Source organism: Cyprinodon variegatus, unplaced genomic scaffold, assembly GCF_000732505.1.
Source record: "Cyprinodon variegatus isolate N-32 unplaced genomic scaffold, C_variegatus-1.0 Scaffold613, whole genome shotgun sequence".
Classification (NCBI taxonomy): Eukaryota; Metazoa; Chordata; class Actinopteri; order Cyprinodontiformes; family Cyprinodontidae; genus Cyprinodon; species Cyprinodon variegatus.
The window spans coordinates 30580-51699 of NW_015151066.1; the positions used below are offsets into that span (position 1 = coordinate 30580).

At 38.4% G+C, this 21120-nt stretch overlaps 2 protein-coding genes across 2 annotated transcripts; both read right to left on the minus strand.

The window, feature by feature from the left end:
- Positions 1-51: 51 nt before the first annotated feature.
- LOC107096305 (zinc finger protein 687-like) lies at positions 52-8096 on the minus strand. The gene is made up of 11 exons (XM_015392903.1): positions 7985-8096; positions 5730-7578; positions 5225-5486; positions 4976-5136; positions 4510-4694; positions 4215-4391; positions 3957-4119; positions 3656-3874; positions 3449-3561; positions 2635-2737; positions 52-2542 (listed from the first exon to the last, which is right to left on the minus strand). The coding sequence occupies exons 2-11, from the start codon at positions 7557-7559 to the stop codon at positions 1919-1921; spliced, it is 3837 nt and encodes a 1278-aa protein (XP_015248389.1). The 5' UTR covers positions 7560-7578; positions 7985-8096; the 3' UTR covers positions 52-1918.
- Positions 8097-9950: 1854 nt separating this feature from the next.
- LOC107096288 (26S proteasome non-ATPase regulatory subunit 4-like) lies at positions 9951-16548 on the minus strand. The gene is made up of 10 exons (XM_015392882.1): positions 16463-16548; positions 13919-14059; positions 13725-13839; positions 12947-13033; positions 11646-11714; positions 11344-11559; positions 11151-11259; positions 10898-11035; positions 10449-10504; positions 9951-10361 (listed from the first exon to the last, which is right to left on the minus strand). Exons 1-10 carry the CDS (start codon positions 16486-16488, stop codon positions 10191-10193), a joined length of 1128 nt encoding a protein of 375 aa, XP_015248368.1. The 5' UTR covers positions 16489-16548; the 3' UTR covers positions 9951-10190.
- Between the last annotated feature and the right edge of the window lie 4572 nt (positions 16549-21120).

Here is a 21120-nt window from a genome sequence, read left to right on the forward strand (position 1 = left end):
GTTTCTTTCTATTGCATCAAATTTATCCTAACCAAAAACCTCTGCTCTCTGATTCTTTTAGATTGTTCTTGTTTATATTTAAGATTAGTATCTTTTGGCTTTGTGAATTTAAAGGTGTGGTTATAGTGGGTTTTATCAGCTAGGCAGTTTATTAGCTATTAAGTTTGAAATATTTCATCAAATGTATATTCTTAAGAGTATATTTTATTAGATTGGAAGGGAATATTTGATGTAACTGGATACTTGTTTAGGAAATTGTACATAAAGTAAATGGTGAAAGGTAAAGGATAACATTCAATAAAGGTCACTTGTTAACCAAAAAAAAAGAACAAAAGTTAACTGAAGACAGTTTTTATTTTTAAGCAATAATGTTTAAATTAGAAAGTATTTTACTAATGTAAATACAAAAATCACACTGAGGAGTACGTTTGAAGCAGAGTAAATATCCCAAGAACATAAACAGAAACCAGACTGATTCACTAAATTATGGAAAACAAAAACTGAAATCTGTTAATGGTGGTCGTGGTTATGGCAGTCAGACAAGATGGCCAAGCCAAGGTTTCTATTCAGAAATCCTGTTTGATGTGATTTCACACACTGATGACATCCATCAGTTGCTCAAGAATTATTTTAATGTTTAACACAGAACTAAAGAATAGTCCTCAATATGCTATTGGCTAAGAAAAGGATAAAAAGAAAAAAGTTACATGTATTCTTGGCTTCCAGTGCTGTAAAGCAAAATTCATAGAAGAATTTACTTGAGTATCAAATGTTCGTTTAATTTTTCAGCCAATGAGAGGACAGTTAATTTTACAGAAAGTACATTCAATTCAGGTTTTCATAGATACAGTAGATCAGTCAAACTATTTGAGGACCCTAACCGTTGTTAGATCAAAAAAAAAATTCAATATGAAAATTTAAAATATAAATTAGTTTTGATCTTGTACGTCACAGTTCATCTATACAGTAGATTTTCCCAACATTTTTGTTTCTATAGATATTTTATCTTTGATTTGCCAGAGCAGAACTTAACTTTTCATTCAAAATTTTTGACCTTCAAAACCTTTTAACAAAACCATATTGACGTGCAGCCTCACTGCTCTTTTGGCCCCTCGAACCTCTGATTTGAGTTTGAAAGAGGACATTGACACATTTCTGTGGAAAAAGATTACAAAACTCTTTAAAATAATCTAGTGTAATATAATCCAATCTGAATTGACATGTAAACATATATACATTTGGAAATAAAGGTTAAATTCCAAATAAAGTAAAAAAAAAAAAAAAAAGCCTTTTGTTACAGAAAATAACCTCAGAAAAGTGTTGTTTCATGATTTATGGGATATACAGTTAATTAAACAGTTTAACATTTTCTATTTAAACAAGCAAAAGGTAACAAACGGTCAGAGAAATATAGAAGACAGACATTTTGGAGTTTTGGAATTGAAAATAAGTAGAAACCTGCTTTAATACTCCATGAAAGATAAACCAGTTAGAAATAAAACACTTAGAACAGAAGTCAAACAGCTGCAGTGATTGTTAAGTTACACATTTTAGAGAAGGCCTGCTGATTCATCTACTTAAAATTCAACTCCGTATCAACAAACGTATGAAACTGTTTCTATGCTCACAGCATGACTGAGTTGATGCAACAGTTTTCTGCAGGCACATAATTCATGTAAACACGGTCACAGCACTGAGCAGGCGGTTCTATCGGATCAGTATCGCCACAAAACAGTGAAAGTAAGCAGCAGATCCTGAGAATCAGAGGGTTAATTAAGGCTTTTCACAAACAGCAGTTATATAAACTTTAAAAGAACAATCTTTGGTTGATTTAGTGCATAGTTGCAGCCCCCCCTCACATGCATGACAGAATTAAAAAGGCACAGACAAATCAGCCGTTTCTTTTCTGTTACCCATTCTAGGTGGTCTTCCCTGCATTCCTTGCGATAATAAAAGCCATCCCATGAGTTCTGAAGTGTGTGTTGAGATCTGTTGATTTTTCAAAGTGTCTACCACAAACCTTACAGGCCAGAGGTTCGTCCTCCTCCTTCCCCTGACCTGCTAAAGGTTGACCGGAGGGTGAAGCTGGTTCTGAACATTTCACAGAGCTCCTGTCGTCATGGTTCTTGTTTCCAGCAGAGGGCGATGGAGACACACTGGAGGTTTGCTGGCTGTCGCTGCAAGCATCTTTGACTTTGTGAATGATGAAGCGGTGGCGGGACAGGGAGGACGGAGAAGTGAAGCAGGCTCCGCACTGCAGACACTGTAGGCCGCCGCCCTCCGCCCCCCCTCGCCTATGCTGGCTGATGTGCTCCAAGAACGTTGGCTTGTCCTCCGTGGTGAAGCCGCATGGAGCGCAGCTGAACCCGGACTCAGGCTGAGTGTAAGACGCTGGAGCACAGGAGGAGGATCGGAGTTTCTTCACGGGGCTTGAGGTGTCAGTTGCCTCTGCTTCCTGCTCCATCTTCACAGCTGCTCTTCGTCTCCTGCGTGACACCAGAATGCTGTCCTGCTCTGAAGAGCTATCAGCTCCGTCAGCTTCCTGTGTGCAGAAAAGATGTGAATATTTCATGTTTACCATCTAAATATCTGCAGCTTTGCCTTTCTGTTAGTCCAGCAATAAAAGCAGCTCACCATGAGGGAGTCCTGACCCGGGCTGGTCATGCTGTGCCTCATCTGCATGTGCCGCTCCAACATCGATCTGCTGCTGAAGGTTTTCTTACTCTCAGAACAATATCTAAAAATCACACAAACTCGTTTATTCATACTTTTAGTTTAAATACTAATGTTTTAAATGAAGGTAATTCTTAAGAAAAGAAAAGTATGAGCCGAACTTGTCGAAATCATTTTAGTAAATGTTCCACATCATTATCTGTCAAGTTTAAACATCAGCTGTGATAACATTTTATTCCCTCCTCTTCTCACTCATCTTGTCTCTATCAGTGACCTTTAGCATCTTAAGCAGCCATCAGCGCCCAGCACAGGCTGCAGTGAGACTGAATATGACATTAGTTTGGAAAATGCATCTAAAACAGCTCTGGGATTCTGCATTTCTGTTACAATCATGAGGTATTTGCAGGAAAAAAAATTAAAAACAGGGCAGGCCTAGTTAGAGATTTAGATAGATGAATTGCCTCTATTATCATGATTTTTTCTTATTCATTAAGAGTTTCAATATTTTATTATAAATTACTAAAAATATTTGTTAATATTCAGCTGTAGGATGATGCAATTTATTTTCTGAAGTCTCACCCTCATGGAAATTTCTCTAGAACCTTGGCCCTCATTCAGCAAATATTTTTGTATTCAACAAAACTTCACATCTTCCAATTCAATTTATCCAGCTGTTTTAAGCTGTTTGAAACCAGAAAAATTAATCAAAAAAAAAGAATATAAAATGAAGAAGTGGAACCGGGGAGAAGTAAATCATATCGAGCTGCAGACTTACTGGCAACGGAAGCCTCGGTTCATGACTTTGTGCTTATCTCTGATGTGGCGCCTCATACTGGACGTGGTTGTGAAGGAGCTCTCACATTTGTTGCAGGGAAATTTCTTCAGGAACTAAAAAAAAAAAAGAAGAAAAAAAGGCTTGTTTATTTCTGGCTTTAATTCAATACCCAAAATAAAGCAGACGAAGCCCCAATGCCTTCCTGACCTTGCCGTGCAGTTCACCCATATGAGCAATGTATTCCTCCCGCTCTGTGTACTGCAAGTTGCAAGAACGGCATTTCCACACTGAAGGTGCTTTCATCCTTTCAGTTTTCACTTTGTCTTTATCTATCCATTCCTGTGAGCCTTCCGGTTTCCCAGGTAAATGTGGGGCAGCGGTCTGAGATGAATGCAGCTCTTCTTTTAACGTGGAAGTTTTGTGGGTCTAAAGTAGCGAGAGGGTGAAAAATGAAACATCAGTCAGGAAATATTTGGAAACCTACCTTAAACACATATTGAAAATATACCTTGAAATGATCCAGCAATGAATTCCTCTGAGAAAACAGCTTGGTGCACTCAGGGCATTTGAAGACGTGCACTTTCTGATTGGTTAAGTGAGTGTCAAAGTGAGAGTACAGCAGCGGCTTGTGAGTGTAAACAGTGTCACACATGACACATTTATAAATCAGCCTGTAAGAAAAAGGGGACGAAACAGCTGAGTCACTTCAAGGAATAAAGAGGAAGGCTGGTCAGGATGCTAATAAAACATGAACGGAAGTTATTACATGGCCTTGATGTTAGTGAGGTCCGCATGTTGAGATGAGAGGTGGGTCTGGATGCTGGGGGCAGATTTGAAGGCCATGGGGCATCTGGGGCACTTGTGGAACATGTCACAATGAGCGGACTGGATGTGGGACTTCACAGAGTTCAGCCCCCCAAACACCACCAGACAACTGGAGCATCTGTGGGGAACATGATTGTAGAAGAGCAGAAATAGGACTTCATCAGCAAAAAAAATATACCTGTAAAATCACTCAAACCTAAACTCCTTATACATATGTAGTACTTAAGCGATGTTACCTGTAGCCAATGCGCCGGGAAAAGTGCAAGCAGGTCTCTTGTAGATGTTTTTGAAGCAGCTGCTGCTTGATGGTGACCCCACACTCTGGGCAGACGTACGGCGGAGAGCTTTGGTGGATCCGCTGATGTGCTGCTGCGCTGCAGCTGTTGGGCAGCAGCATGGGAGGAGAGCACTCTGTGCAGGACTACAGGTAGCAGGAGGGAAGGCAAGAAAACCATCATATAGATACGCTTTTTGTTGCTTTTTTGGGGACAGATCGAAACAGCTGTTTGTAATTATGAAAAAATACAAAATTAAAAGATTCATGGCTTCTATCATTTTTTTGTTGAAGAAAAACGTCCCAAGGGCTTCTGCTGGCACCAGCATGTTTCTCCCTGAGGCCGGATGCTCAGGGAGATGAGCAGCATTGGTATTTCTACTAAACTGCGTTTTGCATTAACATTTTAACTTTAAAATATTTCTTACAGTGCTTTTAGCAGGCTTGATCTCCTGAAAATGATCAGCGATCTCCTCCTTGCTGCCAAACTGAGCCTGACACTCTGAGCATTTAGCATTTGCAGACTGCTGCGTCTCCGTCTCTTTACTGGAAGGTACAGCTTGATGCGACAGCTTCAAAGTGACCTGGCCTGAAAAAGAAAAGATAGTAAAGCTAAAGAAAACAGACTTGAAAGTATTTTTTTTTATGATTTAAAAAGGACACCATTTTCATCTCACCCCCTGCTGCAGCTGTCGGTTCAGGCTGACTGATCATCTGCTCTACAGGTACAGGTTTCATGACCAGATGTGAGCACTGCATGATCAGGCCTTTCTCTTTGTGCTCTCGGGCGTGCAGGAGCAAGCTGCACTTGTTGAAGAAGGCCAGCCGCTTGGCGCAATGATTGCATGTCACCTCAATCCTGAGCGAGCGCCTGTCATAGTGCTGCGCCAAGCTGTGCTCCAGGGCGAAGGCGTCACCACACTCCAGACAGCGGTAACCCTGAGTGAGACATGAGAACTGGAAATCTGATGTGGATTTGGAGGATTTTTATGTTGACATTTCAGCTAAAGATAAATTGTCACAGAAATGAGACCCAGTCACTGCTATACACGAGCCCGTGAAAAATCATTAAGATCCTTTAAACTTTTTCACATTTTGTATTATTCAGATAGAAGCAAGTTACTGAAGAATACAAACATTTTTTTTATTATCTTTGCTGCCTGTGAGTGTGTGAAATCTCACCTGTGCAGGAAGGGAAATGCCCCATTCTGCCGGGACTGGGGTGCTAAGGTCTGGTTTATAACAGGGGAGGAGGTTTTTGTTATTGAGGATTTTATTGAAGGCTTCCACCAGGTTGGTCTGACTCTTCGAGATGATCGCCCCCGTGCTGTTGACTATAGATGCCGGTCTGTTGCTGGTTTGAGGAGCCAGAGGCGTTGGCAGGGGGACCCCACTGTTGAGAGTTTTTTTCCCAAGGCTGCGGAGGTTGATGGCCCCTGGGTTGTCCCTGGAGTTGGAGGAGGAAGAGACGGGCGGCAGCGTTGTGGTTTTTGTGATGCTCACAGCCGTAGGGGACACTCGCTGCTTCCTCTCCTTCACCGTACTAACACCATCTCTTAATGCAGTTGCAGGCGACTCCGTCTGCTGTGCCAACTTCTTTTTGGATTTTACAGTTTGGCTTTCTGGTGACGGTTTAGAGCTCTCTGCATCCTTAAAGGAGGCTTTTGTGACTCTTTTCGGAGTCAGATTAGTAACGGTCCTCGTGATGCTGCCGGTTGGCATTTTGATTTTAACTTTAAGTGGTCTCAGAGGAGAGGGCGTCTCTGCGTTCTCGCCAGCCGTGTGGCGACCCTCTTCTGATTTTTCTTCATCTGCTGTCCTCTTTTCACTCAGATTTTCAGCTTCCTCTGATTTTTCCTCTTCGCTGTGCTCAGTTTTAGCTGGTTCGTTCCTGTTCTGTGGGGGCGCATCCTGATTCAGGTCTGGGCATTTAGTTGAACCCACGTCGGGGCTGCCGTTTCTGTTCAACAGAACCCCTGTTTCACTGGGTGGGGGGCTTTCAGGAGAGTCTCTCTCGTCGATCACATGCTCTGGATATTTCTCCTCTTTAACCCCAGCGATCGAAGGGAGGGGTTGTGGAGGTGTGATGGGAGAGTCGGGCTGTTCATTCTCCTCTTTTGGGGATTTAGGCTTTGCAGAGAGATTAGGAGGTTGAGGGAAAAGAGAAGATGCGTTTTTTTGCATCTGAGGAAGATCAGGATGTACTTTCTCTCGCCGTCTGCGTTTTGGAGGAGAGAACATCATCGATTCTGGGCTCTCCTGAATCACCAGTGGGCTCCCAAAGTCAGGATCTGACTCGTCTTCAGAGTCCACGACACATTTCGTCTCATCTGTCAGTCTTCCGTTTTCGTGTAATGCAGGAGGAGAGAAAGTATTTGCAGGTTTCTCCGGCTGAGAAGAGCGTGGGGTTAAAGAAGGTGGGGACCGAGGAGATGATCTGGTGGTACCACCTGCGGAGGTGGTCTGCGGGTACAGAAGAGGTGACAAACTGTCAATAACATCAGTGGTAGGTTCAGGTCCTGCATCGCCCTCATTATCACTCAGTGTGGAGCTGAAAGAAGGAGGCTTAGACCATGGTTCTGTGTTGGCCTGTCCTGGATCGGTTGGATCAGCTTCCTCAAAGCCATTGGTAATCTGAGGCTCCATGGCAGCAGGGTTGGCAGGCAGTTTGTGTTCCAGCTCTGAAGTGAAATCCTCTAACTTGACTGGAACCTGAGAGGCTAAGACACTGCTTGGAGGATTATCAGTTTTATCCCTGGCAGGCCTCTCCTCGTCTTCCTTCTCCTCAGTAGACTCAGACCGAACCGTGTTCTTTACAATGACGCTGACCACAGGCGGTTCAGAGTTGGGGAAGCATGAGGCAGTCCCTTTCTTGCTTCCTCCGGGCGCATTAGTAACCCCTCCATCGCGCTGCTCGGCTGGATTGGACTGAATAGCCTCCTGTGCGTCAATGTCTGGCATGTCGAAAGCCGCTAGCAAGTCATCAAAATCAGGGGTCTTCATGTCCCCCATCGCCAATGAGCCCCAAAACCTGCAGAGGTAGCAGCTAAGTCAGTGATAGCAGCGGGAACTGCGCTACAGCTCAGCTAACAGTCGCGAGTTCATGAGTTTTAACCGAGAAGCTAGTGAATTAAATATATTCATTTATCAAAAACAACGTGCAAAGCATTTGCATGCGTATTTAAAACGTATCCAAGAAAAAAACAGCAACGACGACAAATCAAATTCAGAGAAACAGAGCTGTCAAACTTTAGCTGCAACAAGTTGGAGCTAGCAGCGTTAGCCGCTAACTGTTAGCATCCCATGCTAACGCCCCCGAGGCAGTTAAAACGCTTTAATTTATCGAGTTAAGCACTCGGTTAGCAACGGTTTAATATAATCTACATAAATGCACGCTGTGCTTATTTGAACGCGTATGTGAGAGATGTTTATGCTACCTGACTGTTTGCGAAGTTGGTTCCTGACTTTTCCTGTTGGTCCCATCAGTTTTCCGTCAAAAACTCTGCGACGCTCCGCTCACGCGCTCAGCTTCACAGTCCTCACTACCGCAGACTCGGAATGGAGCCCTGAATTTCGCCAAAATTTAGTTTAATTTAGTTTATTTTTTATAGAAAGAGATAATATTAAGTTCTATTGAGCAGGGAAGTACTTTAATAATTGTTTCAATGTTTTCCAACAGGTCTTAGATCATTCAAACACAAGTCTTTACACATAAAAACACAAAAATAATTAAAATCTTATTTCACTTTTACATACAATATACTAAAACGGTACCTTACCTTTTTAGTTACTCTAGGATTTAAAGAGAAACATTGTTTGCTCAATTATCTTAAAGAAAAAAGGTTAAACATGAGGCAATAATTATTTGTACTTGAACAAGAATTATAATTTATAATTGTGGATTTGTTTATTTTTTGTAGATTAGATAATTTTTCTAATAATATCAGTAGTATTTTGTATCTGTTGTTACCTAATGATTTCACTTATAATTACATTTGTAACTATGCAACTTTAAGTTGCTATCTTCAATTCAATTCAGTTTATTTCTATACCCCCAATTCACAACACATGTCACCTCAAGGCACTTTAAAGTTCACCACATCATACAGTCAAATTGATTCTAGGTTTTCTCTATAAGGAAAACCAGTTGATTGCATGGACTCATTGGCTCTTCACCAATCCCTCACACTAAGCATGCTAGTGACAGTGGAGAGGAAAAACTCCCTTTGAACAGAAGAAACCTCCAACAGAACCAGGCTCAGTGTGAGCGGCCATCTGCTGATGCCAACTGGGCTTCAAGGAGACAGAAGCAGAGATGCAAAAAGCAGCTGTAAAAGGCGGCCCCCGTCCAGAAAACACCCAGCCAGGCAGACGAGCACCAGTCGAAGCCTTTAAATTATAAAGCACTAATGGATTACAATGATAAATCAAGTTTTGCTTTTTTTATTATCTGACCAATCTACACATATATACTATATCACACACCAATATTGACATTGCATTTATATAAAACCCCCTGAATGCATTATATAGTGGATGTAAGTTTTTATGCTCTGCATTAAAGGGACATATGATCAGCTGAATCATTTTCCTCCCCCGAAACAGATTTGATTGATCAAGATACCAAAGCTTAGTTTGAAGGCATTCCCAGTTTTTCCCCAAGATTTGAGTTACTGTCTATCAGCAATGTGTTTGTTAATCATTTATGTCCCCAGTCCACTACACAGGGTTACCAGAGCAGAATCCTCAGCATCATCTTCCTTCAATACAACCAGGAACCCCATCTGTGTCCCATCTCACTGCCTACTCCTTTATCAACCCTTTCTGTGGTGACATAATTACATATGTGAATTTGTCCATGGGAAAAAAAAAAATCTAAAAAGATCCAATTCATGCAGTTTACCTTGCTGGTGAAGATTTGGATCACAGACTTTTCTCCCTAATCCCCTCTGGAAGGAGGCTTCGCAGCATCTAATGCAGGCCCAGCAGGTTCTGCAACAGATTTCCCCCCCCGATTTCACCAGACTGTTGAACTGCTGAACTCTACATCACATAAATTTGCACTAACAATTTTGCCGAACTTTATAATCCTTTTAAATAGGACTCAACTCAGAGGTTCTACTGCATTTTGCACCATATTTATCTTTGCACTGCACTGAACGTTTTCATATTAATGCCCTTTTGCACCATTTTAAACTGGTTTATTTTTTCTCCTACATTTTTGACATTCTGATCACTACTAGCTTATCTACTCCAACTGCAATCATCACACTGATGTAAGCTGTATGCAACAAAAGTTTGTTTTGTACACTCAGTGCATACAAAATACATATGAAATACAATAAAGTTGGTCCAGCTCTAAAAAACAATTGGGGTTTAAGTAACCACAAGGTACTTCTATGCTCTGTTCTGTAAATTTATTAAAGAACTGGTTTATGTAGGTGAGGAGGTTTATTACAAAAAGGAAAAATAAACAAAAACAAATTAGATGAAAATCAGAACTAGAAACAGAAAAGATGAAGACTTAATATTTTATACAAAGAAAAAAAAGGCTGGGTTTACACGCAATATAAGTGGAAATCATGCAGAGCAACTTTCGTATGTCTTGTCACACAGTATAGTAACTCCTTTATATTCTACAGCTCATTTCTTTTTCTCCTCATCCTTCTTGGTGTCAGACTTGGAGCCTGTTTGGGAAGCCAGAGAGCCCATGGCGTTCCGGATGGCCTCATTGTTGGGATCAACCCCGGGGAGGTTCTCTAAAACACTCTGCAGGAACTCCGGATCCTGCATTACATCATAGTCCTCTTCATCCTGCAGACAAAACATCAAGCTGTAAGACAAAGTGTTCTCCCAAACAAATGGATGAACTTATTCTACACCAAAGCAGCTTCCTCCAACCTTCGCCTCACTGGAATCCACATCAGCACCTGTGTCCATCTCCTCAGCCACAAACTCTGCAGGATGTAAAAGGAAGATTGTACAACATGCATACTAAATGTTACTGAGAGATGCAGACATTTTTTTAAACAGGCAAAAATACCTAATATTAACTGAAAACAGTTCTATATTATTATTCAACTTGGTAAACAAAATCATTTTTTCAAATAGAGAAGGGTGTGTTTCTATTTCGGCCTGTATTTATAATTTTGATCCAATGTGGATCAAAGAGAAGTTCCATGTTTTATAATCAAGGAGAGCGCTTGAGATTGGTGTATGTAAACTTTAGTCGAGACCTGAAATTCAGAAACAATTTCTTGTTGCTGCTAAAAAATAAACGTTTATAATAAAGATAACCACATGTATGTTTTTATATGTAGATCTATATAATCAAAAATGTATTCCTGAACCTTCTCCTGCTCCCTGCATGGACATCTGCAGAGCATAGGCGATCTGTTCCTCCTCCGTCATGCGACTGAAGTCTGGCAGAGCAGGTGCAGCTGAGTCTGCATGTGAAACAGACATCTTCAACAGGGCATCCTCGGACTCTGGAGCAGACAGAAAAGATGCATTGTTGCTTTAAATCTCATGCCTGTTTGTTGCACTTAGTGAATGCAAGCTGAAATCAGCATCTACGATAGAAGCGCTACGTTCTTTTCTCACCATCTGCTACAGGGGAGGAAATGTTGGCTTCAGCCGCTGATGCAACAGCTGCTCTGCGAGCTTCATCCTCTTGTCTTTGTCTCTGTTCCTCCATGGAGACACGAAGAGCCTGCACGATTTAAGACACTTTAGAAATGCCTGATATGAATAAGTCTGAGACATGTTTTTGTATACTTCCTAAACTGTGTCATACCAGGGCCAGCTCCGGGTCTGCACTGGGATCAACCCCAAACTCAAAGTCGCTTGCACCGAGACCCAACACGGCGCCTCCTTCCCCTGCCAGGATGGGGGAGGAAAGCAGGGCATCTGCCAGGCTGGGCCCTGGAGGTACGGTGACCAGGTGGGAGCCTGCTCCCTCTTTCCCATTAAGTGTGTTGATGAAAGCTGTTAGCTTCTCCGTGTTCATCTCCTGCATTGATTGATGAAGAGCGATGGGTCCAACAGAGTTGACAGGAAGAACAGCATAAAAAGAGGCTGAGAACGCTTTTACTTTACCTCCTCTCCAAAGTTAATGATGTCCACATTGACTTTCTCTTTCTTCAAACGCTTTGCCATTTTGACCAGCTACAAGAAACAAAGCACTTTAACATGAACTGTTTAGATAAAAGTCTGATAGATGTAGAAAAAAAAACTTGTGTAGAAGGTAGATCCTCAGTAATAAACACCTGTTTAAAGTAAAACTGCTTTTAGCCACTAGGGGAGCTAGACCTGGACCATCAGGTTTAACACCCCTGAACACAACTGGAACACTGCATTATAGCTCAATGAAACAGTCTCCCTTTGCCTTTAGGACTCTGATAGCAGGCCACTTTGAATCAGCAGATCACAGAGTCATGGATTGCATGAAAAAACTAGGCTACATCCACCCCTCTAGATTAAATCATACATGAGACAACAAAAACCATGCTCAGACTGCTATAAAACGGCTCTCTGGGTCACATGACTCAATCAGTGACAGATCCAACGTTTTTTTTTTTATCTCACTATACCAATAGCCGTTTATTGACCTGAAAATCTTCTAATGTATCTCAAATCAAGCTGAAAATTGGTTCAAATGTTATGCGGTTTTGCTTTAATTAGTAGCTCCAAATAAGGACCTCATGCACAAAAAAAACAAAGCGTTCAATTTTCACACTAAAAGGTGGCAGTGGAGAGAAATCTTCAGATGTAACACCCTGGGTCCACATGTTCATGGGTCCCCTGATGCAGGTTTCCCCCGTGACCACCATGTCCCACTCTATAAATATTTTTGAATATATATATATATATATATAAAATCTTTCCATTAATACAAGCAATTTTAAGCAGTAATTTGTGAGCATGTGTGGATGTTTACCCTCTATCTGCAATTCATTCTCCACAGGCCACAGAACAATGTCTGTTTTCGTCTACATGTGAAAACCTTAAAATAAATCATGTTTGATTGTCCTAGAGTTAAATAAAACGGAAAGCCATCATATTTCATATAAATCTATTGTGATTCTGATTTCAGATTATTTGACAGAGTTTTACCTCATTGTTATATGTTATTGTCAATTGAAAAAGTTTGCATGACTGCCGGACTTTCATACAGTGTTTGATAGTAATTATTTATAAATATTCTATGAAAATGAAAAGATGAAAGTCAGACAGAACTTTTTAACCTGCTTCACAAGAATCATAAAAAATAAAAATTAACTCATGAAACAGGTCTGAAACACAATGATGGTAACCCCAGAAAAGACTGACTGATGTCAGATTCCTTTAACATGGGATAGATATTTACACAACAACTTATATAACAGGACCAAACTCACTTCTTTTTCGTTGTCCTCCACTGGGCTGCCTACAAATGCAATAATACGCATCTTGTGGTTTTTACCCTGTCTGTGCTTCAGTGCCAGCTGCAGAAAGAACATAAAAAAATGGTTGGATGTTTTTAAACCTCATAACAAGGGATGCACTACTGAACTGGTTTTACCTTCAGTTTTGACCGGTGATCAGCAGGTCAATTATAGAAAAATCTATATTCTTCCATTAAAACTAAAACACTCTTCCCCTCTGTATGTGCACATGGCAGCATGCTCAATGTAAGGGGTTGCTGCAAAGTCAACAGCACAAAGCAGACAAACGTCTACCGTCATGCCATGCATTCTGTCTGAATGTTTAGTTTGAATTGTCACAGTAATGTGCCTCAAGAAGATACAGTATGTGTTCTAAATCTGTTTCTATAAATAAACAGAATTGAATCTGGTGCATCCTACTGGATTAAAAACTGGTACCCTGTTGAAGGAAAGCACTTTTTTCTCTAATAATTAATATGGAGTTATATTATTTGTTGGGTAATATCAAAGTTTACAGGTCTTAGGAAGAAACTGAGCCATAGTTTCAGACCCCCAAACAAAAGGTCTGATTACTGCATCTCTAGTCTAGTGTGTTGTCCAACAACAGGACATAAAATGTAACTTTTTTGCCCAAAATGTTACATTAACAACAAACTATACAGCATGTGTTGGTTTTATATCACTAGAGTACAAAGGTAATCATCAGCGCTTCCTCCATGAACAATGTTCAATAAACCAGTGATAGACTCACATGTGCTACTCTGATGCCGGTGCAAAAACTAATGTTTCCTCGAGGCTGCACAGCATGTAGCTTGGATAGTATCCTCCCTGTGTCTGGAGTCAGGGTGGTCAGTACTTCACAGTTGCTGCATGGAGACAAAACAGCTGCTTTGTTAGGTGACGTTTTAAATGCCAGAACTCAAAGTGAAGCACAGTCCTCCTTACTTTGCCATGGTGATGAGGCCCACGTTATTTTCAGGGTTGCTGCGGGTCTTGGAGTGACAAACAATATTAACTGCATCCTGCTGAGCCTGCAGCCTGGTGGGCAGAAAATCTCCATTTCGCATGTACTCACTGTTGTCCACACTGGGGGGAGGGGAAATGTAGATAACACCATCAACTCTGTAGGTTAAATCCTTTATATTTACAGATTGGATGAGAAATGGCTACATATTGACAAAAAACACAGATGAATAAGAAAAAGTAAGAAAAATACACTCCAACACATCTTATTATAGTCTGAAGGGAAGTTTCCCTTATGGCAAAGGGAACTATGGCAGTTTCAATTGAAGGATAGATCATACTTCATCCCCTACATGCATATCTTATTATTTCCTGCTTTCTTGAGGCCTTTAATCAGAATGTCTTATTTTAGTAGTTAAATTTAAAGTTTCATTAAATGTTATCTTCCATTTTTTTTATATTTCTGTGTTATCCAATATGATCAATCTCTATTATCTCCTTTTAGTGCATTGGAGTAGATGCTCTTCTTCAAGTTCTCACTAAATGAGTGAGTTCCTCACAACATTTCGTTGTGAGGTAGCTGAGATAGAACATTCCAATTTTCTATATGAAATTCTATTTATGTGGCATCTATTTAAATCTGGGTAAGTTCATGATTAAAAAAAAATGAAGGCTTGGACAGAGGGTATTGTTTGGTGATGGAAGGAGCTATGAAATCTCCTCCTTAATCAGGTCAGTACATCTTTCATGGAAGAGGCTGGGACTTAAGCCACACAGAACAAGCGTATCATCATGGTAAGACCTGCTTTCTGCCAGATGGGAACCAATTGCAGATGAGATTTAACCTGAGATGCTGAAGACTCTAGACATTGCAGGGATGTCATAATTTGCAGGCCAATTTGCAGGCCTCTTCAATCCCACCAAACTGCTTCTGGCCTTGGAACAAATCTTATTCCACTAAACCGCAAAGAGAACATCAGCACATTTATTGTCAGGTTTACATGTGCACCATTTATCTGGACAAGGTCTAAGACTGTGTCCTGATTTGAGGCATTCTGTGTTAACTGCTGTTGAAGTATAGGGAATCCAAATGCTAGCCAATCCTGGATTGCTTAAACCATTCAATATTTCAACACTGTTTTTTCCCGCCAGATAATGGGGTTATGTCGGGCTCTTTAGGCCATGGCTAAAAAAGGGGAGTTAAAGTATCTTAATGTCTATCAATTATGAGATGTTTGAATTTTTTAGAAGGTAATGCTGGGGCTGTTATGGGATATTTACCCCCTCCATCAAAGGACATATGTGAAACTATCTAAAGGACCCTACTGCTGAACTTTATTGTTAAGGCTTTATTTAATGTCAGTGGGCAAAATTTACTGTATTTATTAAACTAATATTTCAAAATAATACACACCACAAACAAGTAACTACCCTCTGTTATCCTTATTTCTTTCATAATGATATTTTTTTGCTGGTGACATTTGGCAAAAAAAATTCACACTTTACTGACATTAGTTAATAATAGCATTATTATTATTACCACATTATTAACACATTAAAAAAGAAAAAGATTAACAGAGAGCGCTAGTGATCAATACTACTGTAAATATAAACTGGCACACTGGGTTTTTTCTTCAGTACACAACAAAACACATTGAAAAACCATAAAAAAGAACTGCTTGTCATTCAACATAAATAAATCAAGTTGGATAAATTGTATAGTGATGATTAAATTATGTTATATATTTTTACCAACAGACTATAAACATGGATAAATGTTTCAGAGTCGGGAGCATTTCCCAAATGTAAACAGGTTTTTGTTTTTAGTCATGTTCAGGGTATGGATGGTTGGTATTTATGTTAAAGTTTATAACGATATTTGGTGGTAGTTAAATCAACAACAGCAATGATAAAAATATACTAACACTTCGAATGTATGCCAATATTTATACTGATTAGTAACTGACAGTACCATAAGCTAACCGTTGTTTTACTGATTATCATCATTACTGTGTTAGGCATCAATGCACAAAACAGCTGGGACGTTCAGTCTTTGTTTCACATAGAATACAGCTTCCATTAAAAACACCGGGAACAAATTTGTCTGCTTGGTAGAATAAAAAAAGAAGAATGTCACAGAAGTCCAATTAAGATGGTCTGACAATGACAGCGGCTTTTTGCATTGTTCACTAGCTAATGCTAACACGTTTAGACAAAGCCCTTTCCTTCAACGGCAGAAACAGCCTCAGTTGTACATTTTGGTAACAGAAACTATCAGTTGGAAATAATATACAAATAAAGATCCGTCCCAAACAAAAAAGTACAGAAAAATACAATTTTTGAAATAAAAGCGGTAGCTGCTAGCTGTGGCTAAGTGACTCAGTGGAGACAAACAGTCCAAACAAAGTACGTGTATGCTAAACATAAACATGTACAAAAATGGTCTGTTTTTTCATGTTATGACCACAACTAAATGATGTTAGAATTTAAAATTTTGAATTCACAGACATATTCGAGGTTTCTTACCAGACCATAGTACTTTCAAGCACCATCTTGGAAACGTCTACGTAGCTACGTCAGCGCGATGTGTTAACTGGGTAATGAAGTCTCCTTCTTCTTCTTCTTCTTCTTCTTCTTTGATATTTTTTGGCGGTTGGCAAACTAGTTAAAAGTGCATTACCGCTAACATCTGATAAGAAGTAAAACAAGGAAACAGGAAACAAGACTCACCCACAGAAAAAATAATAATAATGAAGTCTTCTTTTGTTTCCAATAACAAAAAGGCTGTTAAAACTTTATCTCTATGCTCAAAATTCATCATATTTATGTAATCCCTTTATATGCTTCTATGTGTAGCTTTACTTAATCACTATTACTATTTTTACGTTTATTATAATTTTTATTATTATTTTTATAATAATATAAATAATATTATTATTAATATTTTATAATAATAATACCAGTTGTTATTTTTTATTTATTATTACTATTTTTGTTCAAACCCCTGGCGACTGTTAATTGGAAATTGTACCTATTTCTTCTTGTATTACAAAAAGCCTGCTGCTCCTTCTTCTTCTCTTCGATTTTATAGATAGTTGGCAAATAGTTTTATGTTGGGCATTACTGCCATCAACTGAGGAGGAGCGTGGGTCAGAAAGGGGTGGTGGACACAAATTTCCCCCCAGAATTGAAGCTTTCATTGTCAAGGCAGAATGTAAGCTTTTATTGTGAAGGTGGGAGAAAAGAACTTACTGTTATGGTTCCACTTTACTGGGCAGTTGGAAAGTTTTGGAGATTAAAGCAAGACTCCTTTGTCATTATCACAATTGCAATATCATTTCAACATGTGTTAAAAGACAAACCAAATAAAAAACATTATATTCTTGTCATTATTGCTATTATTATAGGATATCGCAAAGAATAATGGCAAAATCTACTTTTTTTTATTCTTCTATAAGCCAAATGTAACCTTCTCTATAATGAGATGTACTTTCTTTCTTCTTCATGCTGCTGTTAAAGCATCACTAATTATTCTCTTTATCCTTAGAAGTCAGAGCTACCTGAAATATGTTTTTTCTACCATGAATAATGATTAATTTAATCCAGTATGTACAAATCTAAGAATTGAACTTCTTCCTCTTCTCTGTTCCTTTCCGCTTTCCTTATATCTCCTATTTTCCATTGAATTCTATAAAACCATCTTCCTTTCCTCTTTTGTTCCCATTGTTTTTGCTATATCCACTTAGGAGTTTTTTTAATAATAACTTGACTTTCTCAAGTTAAACATCATGTCAATGGATCACTTTTTATGAACCATCCTTTCCAAAATTATCTGTAATTTTATTTCCTTTCATTCCTATATGTAACACTAACAACCATTATTTCACAGTACTCGTTGCATAGAAATTAGAATGTCCAATTTACCCACTCTGAAAAGCTTAACTATTAACCCGAACTGGTTAATGAATAACTTAGGCCTGAGAATGTAGGTGTCGCTCTTAGTGGTCTTACTTCCTTTATTTAAGGCAAAGCTAGAGATATTGTCAGCATTGTCCTGGTGTATGCGGACAGTTCATTATTCATTCTTTTATCTACTTCGACACTGAATTCTGGAATATAAAATTCTGCCTCGTCTATTACCTGAGCGTTTGTATGTATCTGTGTATATTGGAATCTAGTCATAATAACTGTTGATGTAAAGCTTCATATTTGTCCTCTCTCCCGTTTCCAGCAAGGCTGCAATGTTTCTCCTGTTGTAGGTTCTTGAGCATGATGATACAAACTGACCCAGTAATTTAATAACAATTGTATTTTCCTGATTTCTTTCTCCAGTTTCAACTTCCAATGCTATTTTATATTTTAAAGCACTATATATTTAAAGGATTAAGGCCAACTTGCTACTGAGCCATACACCAATATTTTCTAACTGATTCGCTCCCTATTCATCTCCAACCAAACATCTTGTGACATTCAGAACTTTCTTGCACCTAGCGACGATTTTCTAAATATGAAATAGTCATGCATTTCTTTGATTAAAAACAATGACTAAAGAATTTTAAGTTTTTTAATCGTTCCACTTGGTTAATTATTGATTGATTGTTTAACTTTATTGATCTCACAGTGGAGAAATGTACTGGTTACATCAGCTAAAATAGTCAGAAAGGGAAGAAGGTGACACACAAAGAAAAAGGTAAAAAAATTTTATAGCAGGATTTATATACCGGTTTATCACCCAGGGTGTTTACATGGCTATTTACTGTATATAGATGGATATTCATGTTTATACATATAGCTATTGTACTGGGTGTCAAATATAGAGAAACAGGTTATTGCACAGGGTGTATATATATATATATATATATATATATATATATATATATATATATATATATATATATATATATATATATATATATATATATATAATGCACAGGGTAATTATATAATTTTCATCTTTATGACTAATTCTATTTCATAAATAGCTCTTTGTAACTCCTTAAGTGTGAATTCTAACCTTTATATACATATTGTTGAATATATCTGAAAAAAACCTTATTTTTGCTTTTTCAATGGTCATTTTCCCAAAAACTCTTGTATTATCTTCTGCTGTAGGGTTATTTTTGCTTTTAAATATTTGTTCTTTTTAATACCGCTCTGTCTTTTAAATGCCTGTACTTCTGCTTTCTTTTTTCATTGTCAAACACAGAATTCCCCGCTGAGGGACAATAAAGGTATTTTTATTCTATTCTATGAATAATTTGTTCAATTGCTGATTCTGTCCGTAAATAAATTATAAATTAATAATTCTGAAAAGAACAGCTTGATTGAGATAAAAGTGTATTTTTCCACACTGTGCTAGTTCCTTGTTCCAGTCTTAAAGTTGCAAACGTGTCTTATTGGCTCCACTGCTGCTGGTTGATACATACCGGTACCAAGTATTTTAAAGGAACTTTTGGAGAGTGTTTAGTTAGTGGAAATATGCACCTTCTAATTTACATTATATTTAGATATTTGGAATGTGATTTAGCTAATTTGCTCTAAAAAGCAAAAACTATAGCATAAATCCAAAAGCGCTACTTGCATAAAACCTGACACACATATCCACTGTTTGCATATTCAGCACTTCTTCATAGTTTATAGGCTGTTTTAGGCTTTTGTTTATTCTATCTATTAATTATATTTGTCATATTTTCCATTAGTTAAAAGATAAGGACTGATAAAGATATTATGTATTTTTTTACCCAAAAAAATTAGAAAAAATCCTTTTACATAGAGAAAATTTTTTTGGCTCGTGTTACTCAAATGCTTAACAGTAACTAATACATTTGAAGTACCCCCACAAAAAAACCAAAGCATTTATACAGGTTTTCTATGTTGGCCATTTGACTCTTTGGATCCACTTTTCCTGCAGCTTCAAGATTAATAATGGACAGCTGGAGAGCCTGGAGTTTATCACAGAGAACATTTTTGTGGAGGAGGAAACTACAGTTATGTAACCATGTCAAACACATTTAACACCCAAATATCTAAGCTTAAATTAAGATGTCGTAAGAAAACATGTCTAAATAAAATGAACAATCAAAGCCAAGTACAGATTTAGAAAATACCTTTAATCCTTTAAATCAGACATAAAAACATCACCACCACAAACTGTAACTGAAAGATGGCAAGAGGAACAGGCAGTTCATGTTGTACGAGAAGGCATTTCCGTGACTTTTATGTACATATACACATTTATACACCGTAAAAATATAGTCATTGAAGCATATAGGACAACCAGCAACACTGGCTCGTAAGCCATTTGAAACATTCATGTAGAAAAACAATGGAAGAGCCAGAAACATCATGAAGGGAATATCGCCATCATTTCACAATCTAACCATGAAATAGAAAATATGAAATTGTCAAAAAGTCCCCCTTTATAAGCATCAAGAGCTATAAAGTTTCAGACATCCTTCAGTCATTTTACAATCATCAAAAGTAAATAACCTTTCATCATCTCAGCCTACAGCAATCAATGGTAATAATAAATAGACTTCAGAGGGCTGAGAGGTTGCAGACTGAGGTTTGTATTGCATTTCTTCAGCTTCGTAGTGTCTAAACCCGCCTGCATCCTCAAAGCACCCAAGGATTTTTCTATTGTGCCATAGTGTAGTAGAAAATCTCAGACCTGGTCTTCATCTCAAAACTATTACAGAATTAAAGGAACTGTAAAAACAAACACATTAAACAGCTGTGGAAAACAAAAATCTGAACTTTGTAAAATCTGAATCAGACATTTGAGTGTTATTTAGTTGGCTGTCCTACACAGCCGATCAAATGTGTTTTAAATGATTCCTACTTAACCTCTCAGCATAAATACTAAAAAAAAAAACATCAACATGGAACACAATGGTGGGAAATAGCAAGTCCCAATGTGCTACCACACATGAAAGCTGTACAGGAATGTGTAGTTTTTGTTTGAAATGACTTGAACTATAAATTCAACTGTATGTTAAAGAAAACCTGCTCAAAAATAAACAGGACTCAAAAAGGAAGCAGACTTTCCTTCACGAAATGGTTCAGGACAAAACAAAAACCCAGTTTCATAATAAATCTTTACAAAAACAGGTTCACTGTGTTATTACAATTTTAAATAAATCAGAGAAGCAGTTCATCACTTCCTCTTGTACTTAGGCGCACTC

Bases quoted from the DNA above. Each gene is read 5' to 3' on its own strand.
- LOC107096305 (XM_015392903.1), bottom strand. From the start codon at position 7,559: ATGGGGGACATGAAGACCCCTGATTTTGATGACTTGCTAGCGGCTTTC. The intron at 4,120-4,214 runs GTAATAACTTCC...TTTTTCTTACAG, and splicing joins CTCACTAACATCAAGGCCAT to GCTGATTTATAAATGTGTCA. The intron at 2,543-2,634 runs GTGAGCTGCTTT...TTCTGCACACAG, and splicing joins CGGGTCAGGACTCCCTCATG to GAAGCTGACGGAGCTGATAG.
- LOC107096288 (XM_015392882.1), bottom strand. From the start codon at position 16,488: ATGGTGCTTGAAAGTACTATGGTCTG. The intron at 14,060-16,462 runs GTAAGAAACCTC...CCCTCCCCCCAG, and splicing joins CTTGAAAGTACTATGGTCTG to TGTGGACAACAGTGAGTACA. The intron at 13,034-13,724 runs GTGAGTCTATCA...TTCTTTCTGCAG, and splicing joins CCGGCATCAGAGTAGCACAT to CTGGCACTGAAGCACAGACA.